Raw genomic sequence first — 25301 nt, 5'->3', positions numbered from 1 at the left:
TACAGTTGCACATTTAAGTTTGTGGCAGAATACGGCTGCAACTTTAAATTTGTGGCATAGTTTAGCTGCGCTTCTAAATTTGTGGCAAAGCATAGCTGTACCTTTCCATGTGTGGCAGAGTACAGCTGCACCTTTAAATTTGTGACACAGTACAGCTGCACTTGTATATCTTTTGTAAAATTCCAGAAATAGACAGACTGCCAACGGTCCCAAATTGTGAATCAAAACACAGAGTGGTAGGTTCTTGGAATGTTTACTTTATGACAAAACTATCAACAGTCATCTTATAACAGGTAGCGATGTCCTTGTGAGACTATCAACAGTCATCTTATAACAGGTAGCGCTGTCCTTGTGAGACTATCAACAGTCATCTTATAACAGGTAGCGCTGTCCTTGTGAGACTATCAACAGTCATCTTATAACAGGTAGCGCTGTCCTTGTGAGACTATCAACAGTCATCTTATAACAGGTAGTGATGTCCTTGTGAGACTATCAACAGTCATCTTATAACAGGTAGCGCTGTCCTTGTGAGACTATCAACAGTCATCTTATAACAGGTAGCGCTGTCCTTGTGAGACTATCAACAGTCATCTTATAACAGGTAGCGATGTCCTTGTGAGACTATCAACAGTCATCTTATAACAGGTAGCGCTGTCCTTGTGAGACTATCAAGTCATCTTATAACGGGTAGCGCTGTCCTTGTGAGACTATCAAGTCATCTTATAACAGGTAGCGATGTCCTTGTGTGACTATCAACAGTCATCTTATAACAGGTAGCGATGTCCTTGTGTGACTATCAACAGTCATCTTATAACAGGTAGCGCTGTCCTTGTGTGACTGTCAACAGTCATCTTATAACAGGTAGCACTGTCCTTGTGTGACTATCAACAGTCATCTTATAACAGGTAGCACTGTCCTTGTGTGACTATCAACAGTCATCTTATAACAGTTAGCGCTGTCCTTCTGAGACTATCAACAGTCATCTTATAACAGGTAGCACTGTCCTTGTGTGACTATCAACAATCATCTTATAACAGGTAGCGCTGTCCTTGTGTGACTATCAACAGTCATCTTATAACAGGTAGCACTGTCCTTGTGAGACTATCAACAGTCATCTTATAACAGGTAGCGCTGTCCTTGTGTGACTATCAACAGTCATCTTATAACAGGTAGCACTGTCCTTGTGAGACTATCAACAGTCATCTTATAACAGGTAGCGCTGTCCTTGTGTGACTATCAACAGTCATCTTATAACAGGTAGTGCTGTCCTTGTGTGACTATCAACAGTCATCTTATAACAGGTAGCGCTGTCCTTGTGTGACTATCAACAGTCATCTTATAACAGGTAGCGCTGTCCTTGTGTGACTATCAACAGTCATCTTATAACAGGTAGCGCTGTCCTTGTGAGACTATCAACAGTCATCTTATAACAAGTAGCGCTGTCCTTGTGTGACTATCAACAGTCATCTTATAACAGGTAGCACTGTCCTTGTGTGACTATCAACAGTCATCTTATAACAGGTAGCGTTGTCCTTGTGTGACTATCAACAGTCATCTTATAACAGGTAGCACTGTCCTTGTGTGACTATCAACAGTCATCTTATAACAGGTAGCGCTGTCCTTGTGTGACTATCAACAGTCATCTTATAACAGGTAGCACTGTCCTTGTGAGACTATCAACAGTCATCTTATAACAGGTAGCGCTGTCCTTGTGTGACTATCAACAGTCATCTTATAACAGGTAGTGCTGTCCTTGTGTGACTATCAACAGTCATCTTATAACAGGTAGCGCTGTCCTTGTGTGACTATCAACAGTCATCTTATAACAGGTAGCGCTGTCCTTGTGTGACTATCAACAGTCATCTTATAACAGGTAGCGCTGTCCTTGTGTGACTATCAACAGTCATCTTATAACAGGTAGCGCTGTCCTTGTGAGACTATCAACAGTCATCTTATAACAGGTAGCACTGTCCTTGTGTGACTATCAACAGTCATCTTATAACAGGTAGCGCTGTCCTTGTGTCGTGACTGACGGTCTTGCTTTGCCTGTCAACAGAAAGCGGATGAGAGCCTCAACTTTGACGAACAAATTCTGGAAGCAGCCAAGTCCATCGCCGAGGCGACAGCAGCTCTGCTCAAGTCTGCGTCTGCAGCTCAGCGAGAACTGGTGGCACAGGGAAAGGTGAGTGCTCGGCTTGTCAAACTGGTGTCAGCGCTTTACAATTAAAGTCAGTTTGCTTGGGTCTTATTTTTGCTGCATGATGCAAAGATTACTGTGGTAAGATTAGATCTAGCAAGAACTCAGTTTCCACAGGAGATACCAAACACAAATAGGGATGAAAATCCCGTAAATGATCGTTCTGGTTTTACTCTTGTTGTGGGAACTTTTTCATTTTGCTCACAGTCTTTCTTTCTCACAAGTTTTCTCCACAGACCAAGGTTTTCATTATTCCTCGACTCTTGAATACCGCTATGTTTGAATCTTCCGGAATGTTTGTTCCAGATACAAGTTTACTCGACTTGCCAAGTGAAATGCTAACTGTATGGCCGTTTTTGAAAGCTCACATTGCAATCAACTTGGCAAATTGAGTAAACTTGTGTCTGGACAGTGGTGTAGTGTGATGCGTGTTTGTGTCTCTGTTGGGCAGCTGATGAGTGTGTTGTGAAGGCAAGGTGTTGTCATGGTAACCATGATTGTCATGGCATTATTTTCAGTGTTTTGTGAAGGCAAGGTGTTGTCACGGTAACCATGATTGTCGTGGCGTTATTTTCAGTGTGTTGTGAAGGCAAGGTGCTGTCATGGTAACCATGATTGTCATGGCGTTATTTTTAGTGTGTTGTGAAGGCAAGGTGTTGTCACGGTAACCATGATTGTCATGGCGTTATTTTTAGTGTGTTGTGAAGGCAAGGTGTTGTCACGGTAACCATGATTGTCATGGCGTTATTTTTAGTGTGTTGTGAAGGCAAGGTGTTGTCACGGTAACCATGATTGTCATGGCGTTATTTTCAGTGTGTTGCGAAGGCAAGGTGCCGTCATGGTAACCATGATTGTCATGTTGTTATGTCCAGGTGAGCTCGACATTCCACAGACATGCGGTGGATGAGGACGGACAGTGGTCACAGGGGCTCATCTCTGCCGTGAGTTGTGTTCTTATCACTGTCTTTTACAGTGTGTGCGTGCATGCGTGCCTGAGTTTGTGTGTGTGTGTGCTGCGTTTGTGTGTGTGTGCTGCGTTTGTGTGTGTGCGTGCGTGTGTGTGTGCGTGTGTGTGCGTGTGTGTGTGTGTGTGTGTGTGTGCGTGCGTGTGTGTGTGCGTGTGTGCGTGTGTGTGTGTGTGTGTGTGTGTGTGCGTGTGTGTGTGCGTGTGTGTGTGTGTGCGTGTGTGCGTGTGTGTGCGTGTGTGTGTGTGTGTGTGTGTGTGTGTGTGTGTGCGTGCGTGCAAGATGGAAAGCAACAAGGAGAAAGAGATAAAAGGGGATACAGACACAAGCATGAAGAAAACCGTTTGACAGGGAATCACTTGACTTCATAATATTGAAAGACGATTGTTTGTCTGCAAGTTTGTAATCATCTTGGATGTTATTCTAGTGGTAAGGCGTCCGCCCAGTGAGCGGGAGGTCGTGGGTTCGAAACCCGGCCGGGTCATACCTAAGACTTTAAAATTGGCAATCTAGTGGCTGCTCCGCCTGGCGTCTGGCATTTAATCACATATTCTTACTCCAATTCTTATGAATGCATTGACTTTTGTCCCACATGCTAGATGTCGAAAAACCTCTCAAATTACCTGCCCTTAGTAGGGTGGTAACCAAGCTAAAAGCGACGCCATAGCCGTTGCTATGGCCTGACCTTGCTCGGTTACCCATAACACCCTGCGCACCACGTGAGCGCCAGCATCCGTAATAATCATTCTCGACTTTCGACAACACACGGTGGACGTGTCCGAATTTCGCTCTCACTTTTGGCCTTCACATGCCTGCTCGTCCTTGAGACTAGCCGGTTCTTGGGGGTCTACCTGTCCGTCTACCTTTTGGTGAGATCTTTCCTGTGTATGTTTGGTATAAATGTTGATAGCTTTGTGTTGAACACGCACGCAGAAGTTTTTTGTTCTGGGTGACTGTTTTTCGCCGGTCTTAAAATGGCCGACAACAAAGCTAAACTTGGCGCGAGACTGGAAGGTGACAAGGCTCTTAGCCTGGTTTAGAAAACTATACCTAAGAGTAGCCTAAGAACTTTGATTTGCCTATTATGCGGGTCGTAGATCCGTCAAACAGCACTTCTTTTTATGTTCCTATCCCTCCGAGGGTGGGTTCAGTTCTTTCACAGCTCGCTTCCCCTGTTGGGGTTAATCAGCCTTTAGGCTCCTTATAGACTTTTTGTTGGATCGTCGTCGGTGCGACTGATGGGGGGGGGGTGGCCGTGTGGCTATTCTTTCCCCTTTCTCTGAGTAAGAGGAATCAGTCAATGTCCTCCTTTTGGGGGGACTTAACGATGTTTTGGTCTGTGTTTTCAGCTGTTTCAGGCGCGATCGGCGGTTCCCGCCCTCCCGTTCGTCAGCTTCGCACTGTGGTCAAGTGCAAATGGCCTGTTCGGTTCAGCCCGTTTTTTGCCTCTGGTGGCTCTGGGCTGTTCTCGAGCACCCCTTCCTTTCGGAGGGGGGGCCTGCTCCCTGCCTGCGTTTAACCACTCTGATTACCGCCGGTACTTCACAGTGTGTTACGCAGCCCCCCGCCAATGGGGGGGGATAGGGGGGGCGCTCCTGCGTCGCACCGTCGCCTGGTGCAAACGGCCAGTTCGGTTCAGTCCTTTCTGCCACTGGTAGACTGGGTTGTTCGCGAGCACTCTCTCCTTTAGGAGAGGGGGCCAGCTCCCCGCCTGCCTTGGCCGCTCGGCTTGCTTTAAAACAGCACTGCTGGGTCGGTCATGCAGCCCCCTTACCGTGAGGAAGGGGGAGTGGGGGGGCACGGTAAGTTACGGCCAGGGCTTGTCCCACTCTGCCCTTTGCGGGCAGGGGGCCGTGTTAGCTTCCCACCCTTTCCCGCCCCCCGGGCGCGTTCGGGTGGCGGCTTTCCAGGCGACGTTACATACCCCTTCTCTGCTCCGTTTGGGGCAGGGTGGGGGGGGGGGGGTATCAGTGGCTCACTCTTTCCCGCCCACCGGGCAGGATCGGGTGGGGGCTGGAGTAGCGTTCCACCCTTTCCCTCCCTCTGGGTTGGACGGGGTGGGCGCTGTTGGACTGTCTTCACAGTCTGTACCTCTATTGTCCTGGCCCGACAATCGTTCGCCTCCCCTATCGGGGTGGGCGGGCGGTGGGCTATAGGACTACAGCAGGTGGACGGAGGGGGGTCGGCCGTTGCTCGGTTCGTCTCTCTCCGTCGCTCTTACTGCTGTGACGAGCCACCCCCCTCCCCATCTGGGGCATGGGGTGGCTCAGGCCTTTCTGCACAGCGGGGGTGCTATGTACGGCTTTCCAGGCTACGTTACATACTCCTTCTCTGCTCCATTTGGGACAGGTGGCTGTGTTAGCTGCCCGCGCTCGTCGCGGGTAGCGGTCGCGGAACAATGAGCTTGACTCTCTTTTGTTCTCGGCAGGGTGTCTCGCACAGTGGTCAGGGAACAATGAGCTTTGCTCCGTTTTGTTCTCTGCACGGGCTGTGCCGGCTGTCTACCTGGGACAGGCGGAGACAGAATATACTCTTTCTCTCCAGTCTCCCATTCTTTGTATTCACAATGGTCTGCGGGGACTCGGCTATAGTATCACCTGGCCAGTGGTCATTGTCCTTAGCCAGCATAGGTCACCCCCCCCCCCCCCCTCCTAGGGGTGGGTGAGTGATAGGGCTACTTGACTTTGGCAGGTGGACGAGCGAGGATCGGCCGTTTACGGCCGTTTCTCTGTTTCAGTCCTTACCCCCTCTAGGGGTTGCGGCTGTGCTGGACCACCCCCCTCCCCACTTGGGGTGAGTTGTGGTTCAAACCAGGTAGTCTGGTTCTTAAGCACTGGGTTGCTTCTCTCGCACAGCGGGTGGGGTAAGATGCGCCGGGCCCGGCTTTGTCTTGTTTCTCCACTCTATCTCCTTCTCGGCAGAGATCTGTGCCAGTTACCAACCCCTCTTCCCCCCACCTCTTGTTCAGGTGGGCGGTGTTGGGTTGGCAGTCAGAGACTGATCACGCTTTTCATCCACACTCTTGGCGGTGTTATCGGCAGGAGTATTTAGTGCGCGACCTCCCCGGTCTCCCCTCCTTTTGTGTTTTACACAACTGGTGGTTAGGTTCGGACTCCTTGTTGGAGGAGGGGTAGTGTATAGGGTTGCCTACTGGTTGTAGGCTTCCCATACATAGAGCGGCTGCCTTTGCAGTTTACTTTGTCCCGGATAGGTTGGGGGTGTCTCTCTTCCTTCCTCTTCCGGGATGGCTTTGGGTTTTCACAGGCTTTCTCGCAATTTGTTTCATTTGCTGAGTCTCCGGTGATTGCCTACCTCATGCCACACTTTTGGCTTGTTCCGCACCTTAGGATAGTGGTCTTCAGCCTACACCTTTCCCGCTGCTTTATACGCAGGGGACTGCTGGCTTCGGGGTTTCAGGCTGCTTCGTCCTCACTTTTAGTGCGGAAGAAGATAGCAGGGAATTTTCAGGCTCAGGGTCTGATCTGCACTTTTTATTGCCAGGGGCTAGTTTCTGGCTTCGTTTACAGACCACAGGGAACATGGAGTTTTCATGATGTTACTCCTCCCTCTCCTCTCTGGAGGAGCTAGGATGGCATGGTTTGGAGTTTTCTGCTTTGGCTGAGACTCTCTTCTGTGCTTTCTTATAGGCAATCTTTTCCTCCCTGAACGCTCTTTTGGGTTAGGGAGGATGCCTTGGTTAAGGCTTTAGCCAGGCTGCTGGCAGCTTGGGCTAGGGTAGTCACTGAGCGGAGAAGTTTCTCGGTGACGTTTTAGGCCCACACTGTTTTTGCTTGGTGTGATCTCCTTCCTCTACAAGGGGTTTGATTTCATGCTGGTTGGAGGAAGCAAGGGTCAGGCTTTTTCGGGGGTTGTTAAGACCTACTCAATAGCTGGAATCTTTCCCTTCCTTCGTGGACCTCTGGCAGCGCATTTATGCGCTCCCGGTTGCAAAGGGGTGTTTTGGTTCAGTGTCGCCTCCCTCTCTGCGGGAGGTGGGTCGGCATGGGCTAGAGCTTTCAGCTTTGGCTGAGATTTTCCTCGGTGCTCTCACATGAGCTTTCCTTCTGCGTTTCTGCACACAGGAAAGGGCTCGGTTTCTGGGGGTGTTGGTCTCTGGACTATCTCGGGGGCTGGTTGAGCTTTTTCAAGGTCAATCAGCTTGTCAGCTGCACTTCCTTTTGGTGTTGAACCAGGCTTTTTGCCTGGTGCTCTCAGTAACCAGGCAAAATTCCGAGCTGTCCTTATCCCAGGTTTTTTACCTGGGCATGCTGTTCGACTTTGTCTCTTGGAAGGTTTATTCTTCACACAAGAGAGAATAGGGAGGCTTTTAGCGCTTTTCACTGCCAGACTGGCACGAGAGCAGGCCTCTGCGGGGTCTTTAGACCCGATCTTTGGTCGGACGGTATCGATAGCTTTGCTGGCCCTCTAGTCTTTCCTCAAGTTTTTGGGGGGGTTCGGCCTCACAGGTCTGGGACATGAGGGTCCGCCTCCAGAGTGGGTTCCTCCACGCGGGAAGGTGGCTGGAATCCTTTTGGATCGCTCAGGGGACTTTTTTCCCTAGCTTTGTTTCCCCCTGGACTTAGACCGCTTTTTGGATGCGTTTTCGTCTAGATGGGGCCTGCAATGGTGATTGCAGTCTTGAGGCTGTGATGTAGACGTGAATCCTTGGGCTTCTCTTTTGCCTGAGGTTAGGAGCAGTAGCTCTTAGTCTGCTAGCCTTTCCTTTTTGGCTATTTACAGGCATGTCCTGTTGCATTCGGGCAATTCGTCTGTTGCTTCTTATGTGAACTAGCTGGGGTGAGCAAGTTCTCACTCCCTGTCAGACAGAGTATAAGGGATTCTGATTGGGTTTTCACACTAAATCATTTTCTCAGGGGAACTTCTCCCCGGCCAGCTCTGCGATCGGGCCGACTCGCTCAGCAGGTCCTCTCAGGGCTTGCTCAGGGGTTGGCCCATCTGATTACGGGTCTGGAGGCGTGCTGTTTGTGTTTTAGATCATGGGTTCTTACTCTGTTCTTTGGGCACGAAGCATATATTTCCTCCACTTTATCTGTGTATGCTCCTTGTTTGGCCTCTTTGGCCAATTGGGGATTTAGAGCGGGGGTGCAACTCCTTAGCGCCCCTCTCTCAAGCCAGGTGGTTTTTCACCTCTGTTTCAGTTTTGGCTTTGGGCAGCTGGGCCTCTTCTTTGAGGTTCCGGCGTCTCGGCTATCTCAGCTGTTTTGAAACAAATAGGCCTCTCTTCTGTGGCTCATGGCCCTCTTGTGGGCATGATCAAGGACCTTGTTTTATGAGGTTTAGAGGCTCCCCCTTGGTTAGCGCGTGGGACTTTGTTCTACTTACTCTGGGCCTCAGCCCTATAGGGCAGTGAGGCGCATGCGTTTTTGGGGTTTGCCAGAGGATGTAGCCTTAGGGCTTTTGGTGCCGTTTGTTCACGGTTTTTGGCCAGGTTTTGGGGTTTCAGAAACCTGGTCAATATCCTCTGGTGTTTGATTCCCTCCTCTTGGGAGGATTTTCGCTCCGGGAGATTCGGATTTTCTAACTGTCTGGTTAGACTTTTTTAATCCCTTTTTTGACGTTACTGTCTTTTGGGAACCACGAGCTTTAGCTCAGGTTCTTATGTCTTTACAATGGAGCGAAAGAGACATCTTTTATTTGTCTCTCTCTAGGGGCTCTGCTACATTTATTGCCGTGTTGCGTTCTGGTCGCCTAGGCGAAGCTTTGCAAACGGCTTACTGGAGGTCAGATGATGTGTTCATCGGTTTCTATCTTTGGGATTTCTCCTGCACGCGGCTAGACGGCTCCAGTTCATTGCTGGTTTTAGTGGCTGCAGGGCAGGTTCTTACAAGGACATAAGTAGGTTCCCTCCACCTTTAGGAGGAATCTGCATTCATAAGAATTGGAGTAAGAATATGTGATTAAATCGAAAATTTTTAATTAAATTTTGATTTAATATAATATACTTACCCAATTCTTATAGTTAATACCCTCCCATCCGTCCCCGCTGGATTATGTCCTTGGGGGTTTGTTTGACTAATAGTCTCGAATGATTATTACGGATGCTGGCGCTCACGTGGTGCGCAGGGTGTTATGGGTAACCGAGCAAGGTCAGGCCATAGCAACGGCTATGGCGTCGCTTTTAGCTTGGTTACCACCCTTCTAAGGGCAGGTAATTTGAGAGGTTTTTCGACATCTAGCATGTGGGACTAAAGTCAATGCATTCATAAGAATTGGGTAAGTATATTATATTAAATCAAAATTTAATTAAAAATTTTCGATTATGGGGTTAGTGCTAGAACTGGTTGGTCCGGTATCAGAATAATGTGACTAGGTGAGACATGAAGCCTGTGCTGCGACTTCTGTCTTGTGTGTGGCGCACGTTATATGTCAAAGCAGCACCGCCCTGATATCACCCATCGTGGTGGACTGGGCGTTAAGCAAACAAACAAACAAACAAACAAAAATTTCATTCTACTCTTTCCGGGAATATAGAAATCATGAACAATTGTTTGAACTGTGACTGAACAGTTAATCATGCTTCAGCGTTGTTGTTGGTGTGTGTCGGTGCTGACGGTAAGAATGTGCATGTGTTTAAAGAGGTGGGTTGGTTGAAAGGCGGGAGGGCAGCACTTGCTGCGACTGGTCATCCTTTCACTTTCCAGGCCTTTATTGTGTGACGCGTGTTTTGCTCTACCCTAGGCACGCATGGTGGCGGCAGCGACCCACAGCCTGTGCGAGGCGGCCAACGCTATGGTTCAAGGTCACGCCAGCGAGGAGAAGCTCATCGCCTCCGCCAAGGAAGTGGCCGGCTCCACCGCCCAGCTGCTGATGGCGTGCAAGGTCAAGGCTGACCCAGGCTCCGTGGCCATGCAGAGGTTACAGGTCAGTGAACTGCTAGAGGGTCACAGGAAATGGGTGCCAGTCAAATACAACAAACACTTAATTGTCTGTTGACAACATATGGGTTGTCTTCTGTCTTTGTCCCTACTGTGGCTTTGTCTGTTGACAACATATCGGTTGTCTTCTGTCTTTGTCCCTACTGTGGCTTTGTCTGTTGACAACATATCGGTTGTCTTCTTTCTTTGTCCCTACTGTGGCTTTGTCTGTTGACAACATATCGGTTGTCTTCTTTCTTTGTCCCTACTGTGGCTTTGTCTGTTGACAACATATCGGTTGTCTTCTTTCTTTGTCCCTACTGTGGCTTTGTCTGTTGACAACATATCGGTTGTCTTCTGTCTTTGTCCCGACTGTGGCTTTGTCTGTTGACAACATATTGGTTGTCTTCTTTCTTTGTCCCTACTGTGGCTTTGTCTGTTGACAACATATCGGTTGTCTTTTTTCTTTGTCCCTACTGTGGCTTTGTCTGTTGACAACATATCGGTTGTCTTCTTTCTTTGTCCCTACTGTGGCTTTGTCTGTTGACATCATATCGGTTGTCTTCTTTCTTTGTCCCTACTGTGGCTTTGTCTGTTGACATCATATCGGTTGTCTTCTTTCTTTGTCCCTACTGTGGCTTTGTCTGTTGACAACATATCGGTTGTCTCCTGTCTTTGTCCCTACTGTGGCTTTGTCTGTTGACAACATATCGGTTGTCTTCTGTCTTTGTCCCTACTGTGGCTTTGTCTGTTGACATCATATCGGTTGTCTTCTTTCTTTGTCCCTACTGTGGCTTTGTCTGTTGACATCATATCGGTTGTCTTCTTTCTTTGTCCCTACTGTGGCTTTGTCTGTTGACATCATATCGGTTGTCTTCTTTCTTTGTCCCCACTGTGGCTTTGTCTGTCCTCTTCAGCCTGTTTATGTGTCTTCACTTTTCTGTCTGTCTCTGTTGACACTGTCATAGTTAAATGATAATTTCAGTAACAGCAGAAGATGGAATTTTCTGGGGAGGGGGGGGGGGGGGGTCACCTGAAACTGACTTCACGTGCATGCTGGAAGATATCTTGCTTTAGAGCCGGTCTGGCCAGCCTTTCCCCGTCATCTAACACTAGAGACAGACAGAGAGAGAGAGAGAGAGAGACACTGACAGAGAGAGAGAGAGAGACACAGAGAGAGAGAGAGAGAGAGAGAGAGACACTGACAGAGAGAGAGACACACAGAGAGAGAGACACACACACAGAGAGAGAGAGACACACAGAGAGAGAGAGAGACACACAGACAGACAGAGAGAGAGAGAGACAGAGAGAGAGAGAGACAAAGAGAGAGAGAGAGAGACACAGAGAGAGAGAGAGAATTGAACTTTATTTTACAAGGATTTAGATTTAAGGCTACGCCTTTTCTTACAATCTGTCCTTGGGACGCATAGACACACAATTATATAATAAAAAATAAAAAAATAATAAAATTAAAAAGTTAAAAAGTTAACCAACAAAAGGAGGTCGGAAAACGTGATAATAAAGATGATGATGATGATGACGATAATGATGATGATAATGATGATGATGATGATAACATGGGTGTTACTCTTCCGGCTTTTGCCGGATTTCCGGTTTTTCAAAAAATCTGAAGCCGGAAATTCCGGTTTTCGGTTTTTCAAAAAAAAAAAAAAAAAAAAAAAAACTTCGTTTTGCTAAGTTGAAATAACGAGCGGCGGTTCCGATCCGACTTTTGACACCGGTTCGCGTGCTTTCTCGGTTCGCTCCCTTGGATTTGCCGCCATCTTGCTTATTATGATTTGGTTTCGTTGGTGTCCAGAAACTTTCTTTCAAACTTGAGTATTTTGCTCGATCAAAATGCCTTACATCAGTGATGATGTCGATCCTTCTAAACGTGAAAAACTAGAGGAAGGTGTTACAAACAAGTGGAGGTGGGAATGGTTGTTGGAAAAAAACGGTGATGGTGAGGAATATCGAACCTGGCTGAAGAAGCTAGATTTGCCTGGAACGAGTTTCTGCATCTTTTGCTCCAAGACAGTGAAGCCTTGTTTCTTGTCAGACATTTTTCGAATGCTCTAGAATTTTTTTTTAATTATTGACGGTGATTTTGCTTGGTTGATTGGGACAGTAAAGTATCCCATTTGTATTATTTTTGTGGACTTTTTTTGTTTCTGCTTCTTTTCTTCTTGTATGGTTTCTGACTGTGAGAATGCTGGAAATGGCCACTATATGCTTTCATTTTGGCAAATTTGCTTCAGCTTCAGGGTGGCGTTGCCCCCCTGAACCCCCCAACGGGGCGCTGCCCCTGTGCCCCGCCGGGGCCTCGGCGGCCTCTGGACCCCTGCCTTTCAGGTTTTTTGATTTTTCCCAGTAACACCCATGTGATAAAGATGAGGCATGAAGAGCATACATATGTGGTTATTCATAAAATAAAATGCATACTATGCAAGTAATAATAAATACAAGACAGACAGACAGACAGAGAGAGAGAGAGAGCGAGATTGATGGTGCATGTCTAACGTATCACCCTGAATGTTTTTCTTGGAGTTTCCCTGAGAGTATTACCCCTACAGTGCTAAGGCCTAGCCAGATGTCCTTTTTTCTGTAATGAGGATTTTAGGGGGACCAAAAGACACCTTGGCCCCTCCCCAACAAAACTGACCACACCCACCCCACCCCCATACTGTGACTTTCAATCAAGTTATAAGAAGCTTAGTTTAAGCTGAACATGAGTTTTTAGATGGCTGCGTGTTTGAAAGAGGTGAAATAGTAGCTTGTCAGACAATACCTGTGGCTTTATACTTGTATTAACAGACTGCTAGCAGTGTGTCTGATGCCTTGACTGTGTCTCCCCCAGGCTGTCTGAAAGAGGTGAAATAGTAGCTTGTCAGACAATACCTGTGGCTTTATACTTGTATTAACAGACTGCTAGCAGTGTGTCTGATGCCTTGACTGTGTCTCCCCCAGGCTGCAGGCAATGCGGTGAAGCGCGCGTCGGAGGCGTTGGTCAGAGCCGCACAGCAAGAAAGGGAGCTAACCGAGGAGGAGGAGAGTCTGTCAACAAGCGTATGGTGGGCGGCATCGCGCAGGTATGTTTCTACAGTAATACGCCCTCTGAAAGAGAGGGCAAGAGAGGGTGTGTGTGTGTGTGTGTGAGCTTGCATATGCATGCATGTTTGTGTGGGTGAGTGTTCTGTTTCCATACAGAAAATCTTAGATGGACATGCTGAGCTACAATCAGCATGTTCGAATTGCTGTGGCTTACAAGTTGTATTTTATTAAAACATTTTTATGAATGATCTTGATTTTTAACAAATCTTTTTCCAGGAAATTATGGCGCAGGAAGAAATCCTGCGAAAGGAGAGAGAGCTGCAGGATGCTCGACGAAAGCTGGAGAAAATCAGGAAAGAAAAATACAAGGATCGTCCCCCGGAGGATTACGATTCTTCATCTTCCGTCTGAGTTCCGTTCGTTTCATGTCATCAGCTGGACATTGAATTTACACTGTTACATTGACACACCTCAAAAGAGTCATCAGAACTGAGTGGATATTGGTATGTTCCCACAACTGAATAAGTAGCCTGGTACAAGTTCCACTGTTACGTTCACACACATCATGCTGCCAGCAGGACAGAACGACTTGTTGCATCAATACACCCCATGTACAAGTTCCACTGTTACGTTCACACACATCATGCTGCCAGCAGGACAGAACGACTTGTTGCATCAATACACCCCATGTACAAGTTACACTGTTACGTTCACACACATCATGCTGCCAGCAGGACAGAACGACTTGTTGCATCAATACACCCCATGTACAAGTTACACTGTTACGTTCACACACATCATGCTGCCAGCAGGACAGAACGACTTGTTGCATCAATACACCCCATGTACAAGTTACACTGTTACCTTAAACACACATCATGCTGCCAGCAGGACAGAACGACTTGTTGCATCAATACACCCCATGTACAAGTTACACTGTTACTTTAAACACACATCATGCTGCCAGCAGGACAGAACGACTTGTTGCATCAATACACCCCATGTACAAGTTACACTGTTACCTTAAACACACATCAGATCAAATCACTTAGCTGGATGGACACACATTTACACCCATTGCATGAACACAGCCCCGTCACGAGCTGGGTACAAGTCACCGCATTATGACATTCACATGACGTGCATAGCCAGCTGAACAGAAATTCACATCCATACACTGCAGTGCTTTACGTTACAAAGTGGTGAGAAAGGCGAGACCTGTCCCTGGTTGCCAGCCCCGGCTGCTATCTGCACACAGACCCCACAGCCAGTAACGCCTTAGACCTACTTTTTCTTGCCTGCTACAACATGCACGTCTTCTCTCTGTGTGGAACTGACAGCGAAACATCACAGAGAAAAAATAGGATGAAAGTGTGTGGAGGAAAAGAGAACTGGTAGGGTGCTGACAAAGCCTGTCCCTAACTGCGCACTGCTAGCACTGGGGATGTTCAAATGTGAATGTCGTCCCGGAACCCAGAAAGTGAAACGGACCTCTGTAGCTGTGGACAGTGGACAGTCTTGTGTTTGTCAGTGTGATGGGGTTGGGGACTCACCAATGTCGTCATTGTCAAGGTCGTTACTGCCCAGTACAGTGTATGCCTCTTGTAGGCTTGTCAGCTTCACACAGAAACTCTGTGACCTTGCCACAGCTCTCAACACGTTTTCTTGTCCTTTGCTTGTTGTTGGATTTTTTCTGGCTAGTTGATTTTATCAGTGAGAAACTCGGTAGTTTGTTGCTAGAACAAAATTGCTGTCATGTGAAGCAAGTAGGAAAATCAAATTTGAATGATGTAAGAATCACGAAAGAGATGCTTTGATCATTAGACCTGAAAAAACTGTCCAAAACATCATCCGGTTTTCTATTAGAACTCAATTAATAGTATGCTGATGTGTTAAAGTCCAGTCCAATGGTCCCAAAGCATTATTTTGTAAAGCTTAACGTTGTTGTTTTTTTTTAGATGTATTTCGAATGTGCTTGCTTGTTTGACTATGCGTTATGTGGCAAGAATAGTGCATAATATATTCACCTGGCTTCACTTTGTGCTTGATGGCTTTTTTGCAAACAGTTGTGATGAGTGTTTAAGATGGTGTTAACAAGTGTAGGGGGAGTGTGTGCTTTGAGCAGCGCAGAATGCTGACACTTGTGAGTAGCTCTCCCTGAGTCCTGCGCCCTGCACTTAAAGCAGGATGACTCAGGAGAGTGCAGAGTTCATCACAGGTATAACTGGCGAGCGGGGTCCTAAGTTCAAGGCGGTGACAACCAACAGTCTGCTGCTCTTTTTGCGTTGGGTTTGTGTGACGTGCTGTTTGTACCTTAAGTTGAAATGTTAGTGCGTCATACCATGATGGCATTGTGAGGTACAGCGTTACTCTATCTAACTTGATCAAATGGTCAGTTGAAACATTGCTGCATCGTAGGGTAATAACATTGAAATGTTAGCGTATCATACCATGATGGCATTGTCAGTTACAATGTTACCGTATCTAACTTTGATCAAATGATGATTTAGATATTACTGCTTCATACCATATTAAATTGTTAATCATGTATTTGCCTTGTGCGCAGTCATACACATGGTCCATCAAGTATCTACAGTATTGTAGCCGTGTACATCCTGACGTTTTCATGCTGTGTACCAATCTCCTATCACGTAACATTGACAGGTGCTAATTACTTCTGTTGTTTCTCTTTCTCTGGAGTTTTCATGGTCTGTTTGACAGTTGTACATGGCAAAGTCTGCTTTCGTAGATGCGTGCGTGGCGTGTTGTGTGAATGTGACGGATGGGTGTGAGTGTTTCTGCAAGTGCGCTTATCTCTGTTGAAGGTGTCTGTCAACGATGCAAAGTTCTTTGAATGACGTAGTTCAATTCGGTGACTGTGATGGGGAAAGTGAGTTGATTTCTCCTGTTTGATTTTGTGTGTACGGTGCAAGGCTTTTCTCTGGAAATAACTTTGTCGGCTTTTTGTTTGTGTTTTTTTTTTTTTTTAATATAGCTGTGGAACAGTTGTGTCTGTTTATCACAGTGAGGGGAAACAGTATGACTGATTATGAGATCAGCCAAGCGATCACAGGGGAAAAAGGAGCTTGATTGGACGCTGCACAAAATGCAGTGAAAACTTATTATTTTTACTGAGATGCCGAGATGGTTTGGCTCAGCTAGTCGGTCGCATTGTTTTACTTCAGTGTTGCAAGGGGCGCCACTCTTCCACAATGGTTCAAAGAAAGACGGACAGAGTTATTTCCCATCACCGCCTAGTGCAAGGATGATGCTTGGACTTGGGGTTTCTCAGTTTTTGCTGTTGTGTTCGATACTACAGACTGTCTGTGGATTGTTTTTCTGCCTTGTGTTTTGACGGAAAGGGAGAGAGAGTTTTGTTCAGAGCAGGAAGAGTGCAACTGCCGTTGTTTTGAGTTGCAGTGGAATCGGTGTGTAGAACGGCACTGTTTCAAAGAAGAAGAAACTCGTCGGAGATAGCTTGTATTGGAGATCATATTTATTCGTGTGTGGGTGTGTATGTGATGTGTGTGTGATGTGTGGGTGTGTGTGTGATGTGTATGTGATGTGTGTGTGGTGTGTGTATGTGATGTGATGTGTGATGTGTGGGTGTGTGTGTGTGTGTATGTGATGTGTGTGTGATGTGTGTGTGTGATGTGTGTGTGTGATGTGTGATGTGTGTGTGTGAGTGATGTGTGTGTGATGTGTGTGTGTGATGTGTGATGTGTGATGTGTGTGTGATGTGTGTGTGTGTGTATGTGATGTGTGTGTGGGTGTGTATGTGATGTGTGTATGTGTGTATGTGATGTGTGTGTGTGTGTGTGCAATCCTGTGTATGCATTCACAGCAATACCTAAGTACGTCCAGTCTCTAGAACTACTAACCGATGCCTTCACCAAGACGCTTTCTATTTCTGCACTATTCTATGCTATATTACGGTGTACCTGTACAGTTCCCACTTCATAGCTCTATGCTGCTACTTTTTCCTGTGCTTTCTAGTCCATAGAACGTTTAGATATTTTGTAGAGTTCTGTGACAAAGCAAGCAAGCTTGTGTGTATGAATTGGAAGAGAGGTTGTAATTCGTGTTAAAGATATTCACAGAATTGGCCTTAGCTCTTTTTAGAACTTACTTGTTGGATTGCTTCTGTGCTAGCTTTCTGCTAAGGTTATTATTTGATTTTATGTGGGTGTAAGTTTTTGTTGTGGGAGTAAAGGTGCAAAGAGCATCATTTCATAGCTGCTTGTTTGAAGACGAGATATCGTCACACGATATCATGTTTGAAGACGAGATATCGTCACACGATATCATGTTTGAAGACGAGATATCGTCACACGATATCATGTTTGAAGACGAGATATCGTCACACGATATCATGTTTGAAGACGAGATATCGTCACACGATATCATGTTTGAAGACGAGATATCGTCACACGATATCATGTTTGAAGATGAGATATCGTCACACGATATCATGTTTGAAGACGAGATAACGTCACACGATATCATGTTTGAAGACGAGATAACGTCACACGATATCATGTTTGAAGACGAGATAACGTCACACGATATCATGTTTGAAGACGAGATAACGTCACACGATATCATGTTTGAAGACGAGATAACGTCACACGATATCATGTTTGCCCCTGGAGCAAATTTTTCATTAGTGCTTTTGTGAACAAGAAACAATTGACAAGTGGCTCTATCCCCTCTCCCCCCTTTCCCCGTCGCGATATAACCTTCGTGGTTGAAAACGACGTTAAACACCAAATAAAGAAAGAAAGACGATATCATGTTTGAAGACGAGATAACGTCACACGATATCATGTTTGAAGACGAGATAACGTCACACGATATCATGTTTGAAGACGAGATATCGTCACACGATATCATGTTTGAAGACGAGATAACGTCGCGTCACACGATATCATGTTTGAAGACGAGATAACGTCACACGATATCATGTTTGAAGACGAGATAACGTCACACGATATCATGTTTGAAGACGAGATAACGTCACACGATATCATGTTTGAAGACGAGATAAAGTCACACGATATCATATTTGAGGTGAGCTAACGTCACACAATATTATGTTTGCAAAATGAACACTGTGTAGCCAAATGGCGCTACACGTTTTATGAATGGTGTGTGTTTTGTGTGAGTGCAACACAAAGGTCTTGATAGCATTGTGTACATGTACGCACAGAGTGTGTAATTCTCCAGGGTCTTGCCTTATATATCTTCCAGCATGGTGTGTGTGGTGTGGCTGCTTGTGGCAGGGAGTAGGCCCCGCATTAATCATCACTTATTAACAAATGAAAGTTTGACACGACCTATCATTTTGGTGATGAGTCGGTCAAGTAGCCAATCAATTCTGACGTTTGTGTGGAATAAAATGACTTGATTGATATTGAAAAAGGACGCCATAGTTTTAAGATGGCTGTGTCAAATTGTACCTTTGTTATCTCATGATTGGCCTGTTTAATCCTTGTAGTTATTATCACATATTCCTTTGACAAAGACTCTTCTCAGCTGTAACCTGTGAATATTTTGTGCCCCTCTGGCAAAGGCCCCCCCCGAATAAAGAATTATGTAGGGTGAAAAACAAGACTTTTAATTTTTATTTTTTACAGGTGAAAGATAAGAAAAAGAATTAGTGTCTGCATTGTAACATGTGAAAGGGAGATAATGTTCCAATAACGGCAATTCTTGCAGATTCTGTCTTGCCTTCTTTATAGACCAGTGAAGTGAGGACAGAGGTCAACATATGATCAGAGGTCAACATATGAGAGGTCAGAGGTCAACATATGATGAGGGTTTGGTCAGGATTGGGGCCAATCCTTAATGCTGACCTACTTTCATAGCAATATGTTTTTGCTGACAAAATGATAGCTTCTTTCACAATTATCAGTGGAAAGTCAGTCAACTATAATGTTACTTGCTTCAGGTTGTTTTGCTCACTGATTTTTATATTTAGTTAAGTTTTGACTAAATATTTTAACATTGAGGGGGAATCGAAACGAGGGTCGTGGTGTATGTGCGTGTGTCTGTGTGTCTGTGTGTCTGTGTGTGTGTGTGTGTGTGTGTAGAGCGATTCAGACTAAACTACTGGACCGATCTTTATGAAATTTGACATGAGAGTTCCTGGGTATGAAATCCCCGAACGTTTTTTTCATTTTTTTGATAAATGTCTTTGATGACGTCATATCCGGCTTTTCGTGAAAGTTGAGGCGGCACTGTCACGCCCTCATTTTTCAACCAAATTGGTTGAAATTTTGGTCAAGTAATCTTCGACAAAGCCCGGACTTCGGTATTGCATTTCAGCTTGGTGGCTTAAAAATTAATTAATGACTTTGGTCATTAAAAATCTGAAAATTGTAAAAAAAAATGAAAATTTATAAAACGATCCAAATTTACGTTCATCTTATTCTCCATCATTTGCTGATTCCAAACACATATAAATATGTTATATTTGGATTAAAAACAAGCTCTGAAAATTAAATATATAAAAATTATTATCAAAATTAAATTGTCCAAATCAATTTAAAAACACTTTCATCTTATTCCTTGTCGGTTCCTGATTCCAAAAACATATAGATATGATATGTTTGGATTAAAAACACGCTCAGAAAGTTAAAACAAAGAGAGGTACAGAAAAGCGTGCTATCCTTCTTAGCGCAACTACTACCCCGCTCTTCTTGTCAATTTCACTGCCTTTCCCATGAGCGGTGGACTGACGATGCTACGAGTGTAGGGTCTTGCTGAAAAATGGCATTGCGTTCAGTTTCATTCTGTGAGTTCGACAGCTACTTGACTAAATATTGTATTTTCGCCTTACGCGACTTGTTCTTGTTCCTTAGGTTTATTGATGGATGACAGTGCTAACACACCTGGCTTTTTTCCACAATGATTTTGGTACGCTTGTTGGTACGACAAACACCAATGGTACTGCAATTCAGAGAGCTTTCCTATAACTTGTATAAGATACCGCTAATATGATTAAGTAGCAAAAAATATTCTGGTTATACCAGTGATTTTTTTAACGAGTTTTGAAGAGTTGATAATAATATCACCTACCTTACTAAATGTAAAACTATTTTTATAAGATATCGAACCATGTACACAGTAAATGAAACTGATATATACATGTAAAGAAAGAAATATTGATATTGTCATACTTTTTACTTGCTAAATCACTCTCTTCAGCTTTATTCACCTAGCATCAAGATAACAGGTTAAAAATAAAAGAGGTAGCCTTGTATCTGTTGTAAATGGAATGGACAGGAGTTTTGGTTTAAACAGTTTTATTCAGTTGCATAAATACAAAGCCGTTATTGAAAATTGTAATTAAGGGAGCACAACAAGATAAACTTATAAATGTGCTCTTAGAAACAAACGAGTAATGTGGCGGACAATATTGTAAATGCATGATATTTAAACAAATGAAAACAAAAACAACAACAACGATAACTATAGCAACAGTGGTACGGAAATCTCACACACACACAACGCACACTCACACACACACACGTGCACACACACACGTGCACACACACAAAAACACACACACACACACACACACACACACACACACACACACACACACACATAGAGACACACACATAGAGACACAGAGGACAATCAGATACAGAGAGAGAGAGAGAGAGAGAGAGAGAGAGAGAGAGAGAGAGAGAGAGAGAGAGAGAGAGAGAGATATTGCATCCACTATAGATCAATTCAATGCTCTAGTAACAAAATGACTAAACATATGGTGTTAACAAAAACGTTTGCTGTCTAATATAAATTTCTGAATCTGATAAAACAGCGCTGTGTTTTCAGCCAAGGACTTGTCACTATTACCGTACATAGCACACAAAACAGTAATATTATTATTATCTGGTAGAGTATCAATAGTGGTTGCTCTAACATTCGTGTACAATGGACAGTCAAATAAAAAGTGTTCACAATTTTCAACATGAAAACCACACCTGCAGAAAACATCATTTGTCAAATGTCTTTTAAACATATCTGCATTTAAATCGCTTATCTCTAATCTTAATTTACAATGAATGATTTCTGCTTTTCGAACTTTAGAGTAGACATACGGGGGAATTAGAGGGTCATCTCTGGACAAAAATCTTTTAAAACAACCAATTGAATTCGTTTGTTTTATATGATCAGGTAATTCATTCCATAAAGATGTTGCAGAAGGAAAAAAGGAATGCTTATATAATTCAGTTCTACATCGAAACATTTGCCTATCATATGGTTTGCGTCGGTGGTACGGATTTACTGCTGAAATGAGAGATGGTAAGTAATCAAGTAAGTACACTGGCGCTAGACCATTAACTAATTTAAAATAAACGATCAATTTATGTTTTCTGCGCCGTTCTTGCAGTGTTGTAAAACCTGACTCATTGTAAAGTTTTTGATGGCTTGTTCCACGAACAGCTCCGATAATAGTTCTAATAGCATCTAGGTGCATTTTTTCAAGTTCAACTGCCAACATTGCATTGCAATTATCCCATATTACATCTGCATAGTCAAAATGAGGAAGAATAAAAGCCTTATACATCATTTCTAGTGCCTTGCGACTGAGCCGATATTTATAGGAACGCAAACATGCAACTAAAATACGAGCTTTAACAACTATAGAGTGTACATGATGATTCCATTTACAGTCATTTTGCAGATACACGCCCAAATGTTTATGAACAGTGGTTTCAATTAATATCTCTTCGCCAAATTTTAGCGGCAATGTTTCCGGTTGTCTTCTAGAAGAGACAGTCAATAATTCAGTTTTGGACTGATTAAAATTAACTTTCCAATTTTTTGCCCATTGCATTATCTGTTGTGCATCAGAATTCAAAATTTCAGTGCGTTCAAGTGTATTATCGAGGGACACGTACATACTCGTGTCGTCGGCAAATAATTTAATTATTGATTTAATATCAACAACAATGTCATTAATATAAACAAGAAACAGAAGTGGCCCCAAGACTGACCCTTGAGGGACACCAGAATGAACACAGCGGTAATTTGACATGCAACCTTTTATAACTACAGCTTGAGTTCTATCAGACAAATAATCTTTAATCCATTCTAATAACATATCTCTTATACCTATTGCGTATAATTTATAAATCAGACCACGATGCCATACTCTATCGAACGCTTTGGAAATATCAAAAAATATTGCTTGTGATGTACATTGCTTGTCCAAAGATTGACACAAATCGTCATATATACCAAGAAGTTGAAAGACAGTTGAGTCACCTGGAATAAAGCCTGACTGAGATACTGTCAATAAATTATGATCTGTCAAATACGTAAACATATGAGTTTGAATACATTTTTCCATTACTTTACCGATACAGCTTAATAAGGATATTGGGCGATAATTTGTGCATAGTGACTTCTCGCCTTTCTTGTAAACTGGGGTAACATGTGCCACTTTCCAAGCCTTTGGAAATTTACCTTCGGCTAATGATCTACTAAACAGTTTTGAAAGTGGATCAGAGACAACGTCTACGGCTGCTTTAAGAATCTTGTTATGAACAAGATCGGGACCAACTGCCTTGTTTTGGTCAAGGGATTTAATAATTCCAGAAACCATGTCAGTAGTAATAATAAGTGGAGGAGCGGATCCTGGGTGCTCTGACAGGGTTGGAAAAGGATCATCTTCATCATCAACACAAGATTGGTTAACAAAAAATGTATTAAATACTTCTGCTTTCTCCTCATCAGAATAACAAATAATTCCGTTATTGTCAATTGGTGGAATTTCTGACTGTGATAGGCCTTTCTTGGTCATGAATTTATTTACTAACTTCCACCAATCTTTGTTACCAAAATGTATTTGCGAATTTATTCTATCATCCAATTCAATATCATATTCTTCTTTTCTTTTACGAATTTTGTCTACTAAGATGTTTCGAATGCGTCTGAATAACGCCCAACACCACATAGAATCTAAACGTTTAGCTAAACTGTGTATTATTTGTTTTTTCCTTATCAACTTTTTAATTCCCTCGGTTATCCATGGGGCATCTCGTTCATTTATCACAACTGTTTTTACAGGCATACAGTGCTTGGCAGTAGTCATTAGTATATCCGTAAATGATTCGACTGCTGCATCCAGTGGTTCTAAGTTAACAACCTCAGGCCAATCTAGATTTAGCAAATCATCAACAAATTTCCCAATATTGAGTTTTGAATAATTATAAATGGTGCGCTTGAATGAACGTTTTAAATTAACTGTTTTCTTTATTTTAACATACGGGCAAGAATGGTCACTGCAAACTGCAGACTGGAGGGAAAATATCAACTGCATCTATCATGTCTGGACATGGGGTTAATATCAAGTCAATAAGAGTGGATGAATGTTCTGTAATTCGTGTTGGTTCTGTCACGATTTGAAACAAACTATTAACATTTAATAATCGTTGAAGGTGAGGCGGAGGGTTGTTCATACAATCAGCATTAAAATCGCCAAGTATTATCAATTTCTGTGGTGTCCTTGATGCTGACTGAATTGATTCATCAATCAAGTCCCAGTAATTTACATTAGCATCTGGTGGTCTATAAAAAGTACCAACAAGAAGGGTCTCCTGGTCGATTTTGGTTTCCACCCATACCGCCTCTAGAGACAGGAGTTTTCACGGGCTGATTGGTAGTATGTGAAATATGATCTACAGGGTGACCAAAAAAAAAGGGTACCCAAACAAACTTGAACTTGCCGCATATGAGCATAACTTTCCTGAAAGACAAGCTAGAACGCTAAAATTTGGAGCATTTTCTGTGCAAATCATGCAGAGGCTACTTGTGTGTGTAAATACATTTTATGAAGATTGCTTTATTTTTGTTCAATTTATGACGTTTGGGTACTCTTTTTTGGGGGGTCACCCTGTATAAAGCTGTCTGTTTTGTTATTGAGTGGGACAAGGTGTCAACTGCTGCTTGTTATACCCTGCGTCTTGATCACCTAGGTTTGGAGCAAGGCTGTGGTAGATGAAGGAGAGAATCACCAGGGTGCAGCTAAGGGAGAGAATCACCAGGGTGCAGCTAAGGGAGAGAATCACCAGGGTGCAGCTAAGGGAGAGAATCACCAGGGTGCAGCTAAGGGAGAATCAGCAGGGTGCAGCTAAGGGAGAGAATCAGCAGGGTGCAGCTAAGGGAGAGAATCACCAGGGTGCAGCTAAGGGAGAGAATCACCAGGGTGCAGCTAAGGGAGAGAATCACCAGGGTGCAGCTAAGGGAGAGAATCACCAGGGTGCAGCTAAGGGAGAGAATCACCAGGTTGCAGCTAAGGGAGAGAATCACCAGGGTGCAGCTTGTTTGGCTGCTATGCTAACTTGGTGTTTTGTGTCCCCAGAACTAGTGTCTGTTTGGAACATGACGTGGCTATATGCTAGGATTGTTTAGCTGTTACCTGACATGACGTGGCTATATGCTAGGATTGTTTAGCTGTTACCTGACATGACGTGGCTATATGCTAGGATTGTTTAGCTGTTACCTGACATGACGTGGCTATATGCTAGGATTGTTTAGCTGTTACCTGACATGACCTGGCTATATGCTAGGATTGTTTAGCTGTTACCTGACATGACCTGGCTATATGCTAGGATTGTTTAGCTGTTACCTGACATGACGTGGCTATATGCTAGGATTGTTTAGCTGTTACCTGACATGACGTGGCTATATGCTAGGATTGTTTAGCTGTTACCTGACATGACGTGGCTATATGCTAGGATTGTTTAGCTGTTACCTGACATGACGTGGCTATATGCTAGGATTGTTTAGCTGTTACCTGACATGACGTGGCTATATGCTAGGATTGTTTAGCTGTTACCTGACATGACGTGGTTATATGCTAGGATTGTTTAGCTGTTACCTGACATGACGTGGCTATATGCTAGGATTGTTTAGCTGTTACCTGACATGACGTGGCTATATGCTAGGATTGTTTAGCTGTTACCTGACATGACGTGGCTATATGCTAGGATTGTTTAGCTGTTACCTGACATGACGTGGCTATATGCTAGGATTGTTTAGCTGTTACCTGACATGACGTGGCTATATGCTAGGATTGTTTAGCTGTTACCTGACATGACGTGGTTATATGCTAGGATTGTTTAGCTGTTACCTGACATGACGTGGTTATATGCTAGGATTGTTTAGCTGTTACCTGACGTGGCTATATGCTAGGGT

The 25301-nt window shown here is 44.1% G+C and overlaps 1 protein-coding gene and 1 long non-coding RNA gene across 2 annotated transcripts in view; both read left to right on the top strand.

Moving 5' to 3' along the window:
* Positions 1–16720, top strand: part of LOC138951370 (dymeclin-like) — a 36884-nt gene extending 20164 nt beyond the window's left edge. Inside the window, exons 8-13 of the mRNA XM_070322986.1 lie at positions 514–527; positions 2057–2182; positions 3070–3138; positions 9862–10044; positions 13005–13126; positions 13365–16720. Coding sequence (XP_070179087.1) covers positions 514–527; positions 2057–2182; positions 3070–3138; positions 9862–10044; positions 13005–13126; positions 13365–13581 — 731 coding nt within the window. The 3' untranslated portion in view covers positions 13582–16720. The remainder of the gene's footprint in view (positions 1–513; positions 528–2056; positions 2183–3069; positions 3139–9861; positions 10045–13004; positions 13127–13364) is intronic.
* A 100-nt stretch (positions 16721–16820) lies between these two features.
* Positions 16821–20239, top strand: LOC138951053 (uncharacterized). The gene is made up of 2 exons (XR_011450960.1): positions 16821–18688; positions 18725–20239. It is a non-coding gene; the product is annotated as an uncharacterized lncRNA (long non-coding RNA).
* The last annotated feature ends 5062 nt before the right edge of the window (positions 20240–25301 follow it).

Source organism: Littorina saxatilis, linkage group LG16 (genome assembly GCF_037325665.1).
Source record: "Littorina saxatilis isolate snail1 linkage group LG16, US_GU_Lsax_2.0, whole genome shotgun sequence".
Classification (NCBI taxonomy): Eukaryota; Metazoa; Mollusca; class Gastropoda; order Littorinimorpha; family Littorinidae; genus Littorina; species Littorina saxatilis.
This window is presented reverse-complemented; position numbering and strand designations above follow the sequence as displayed.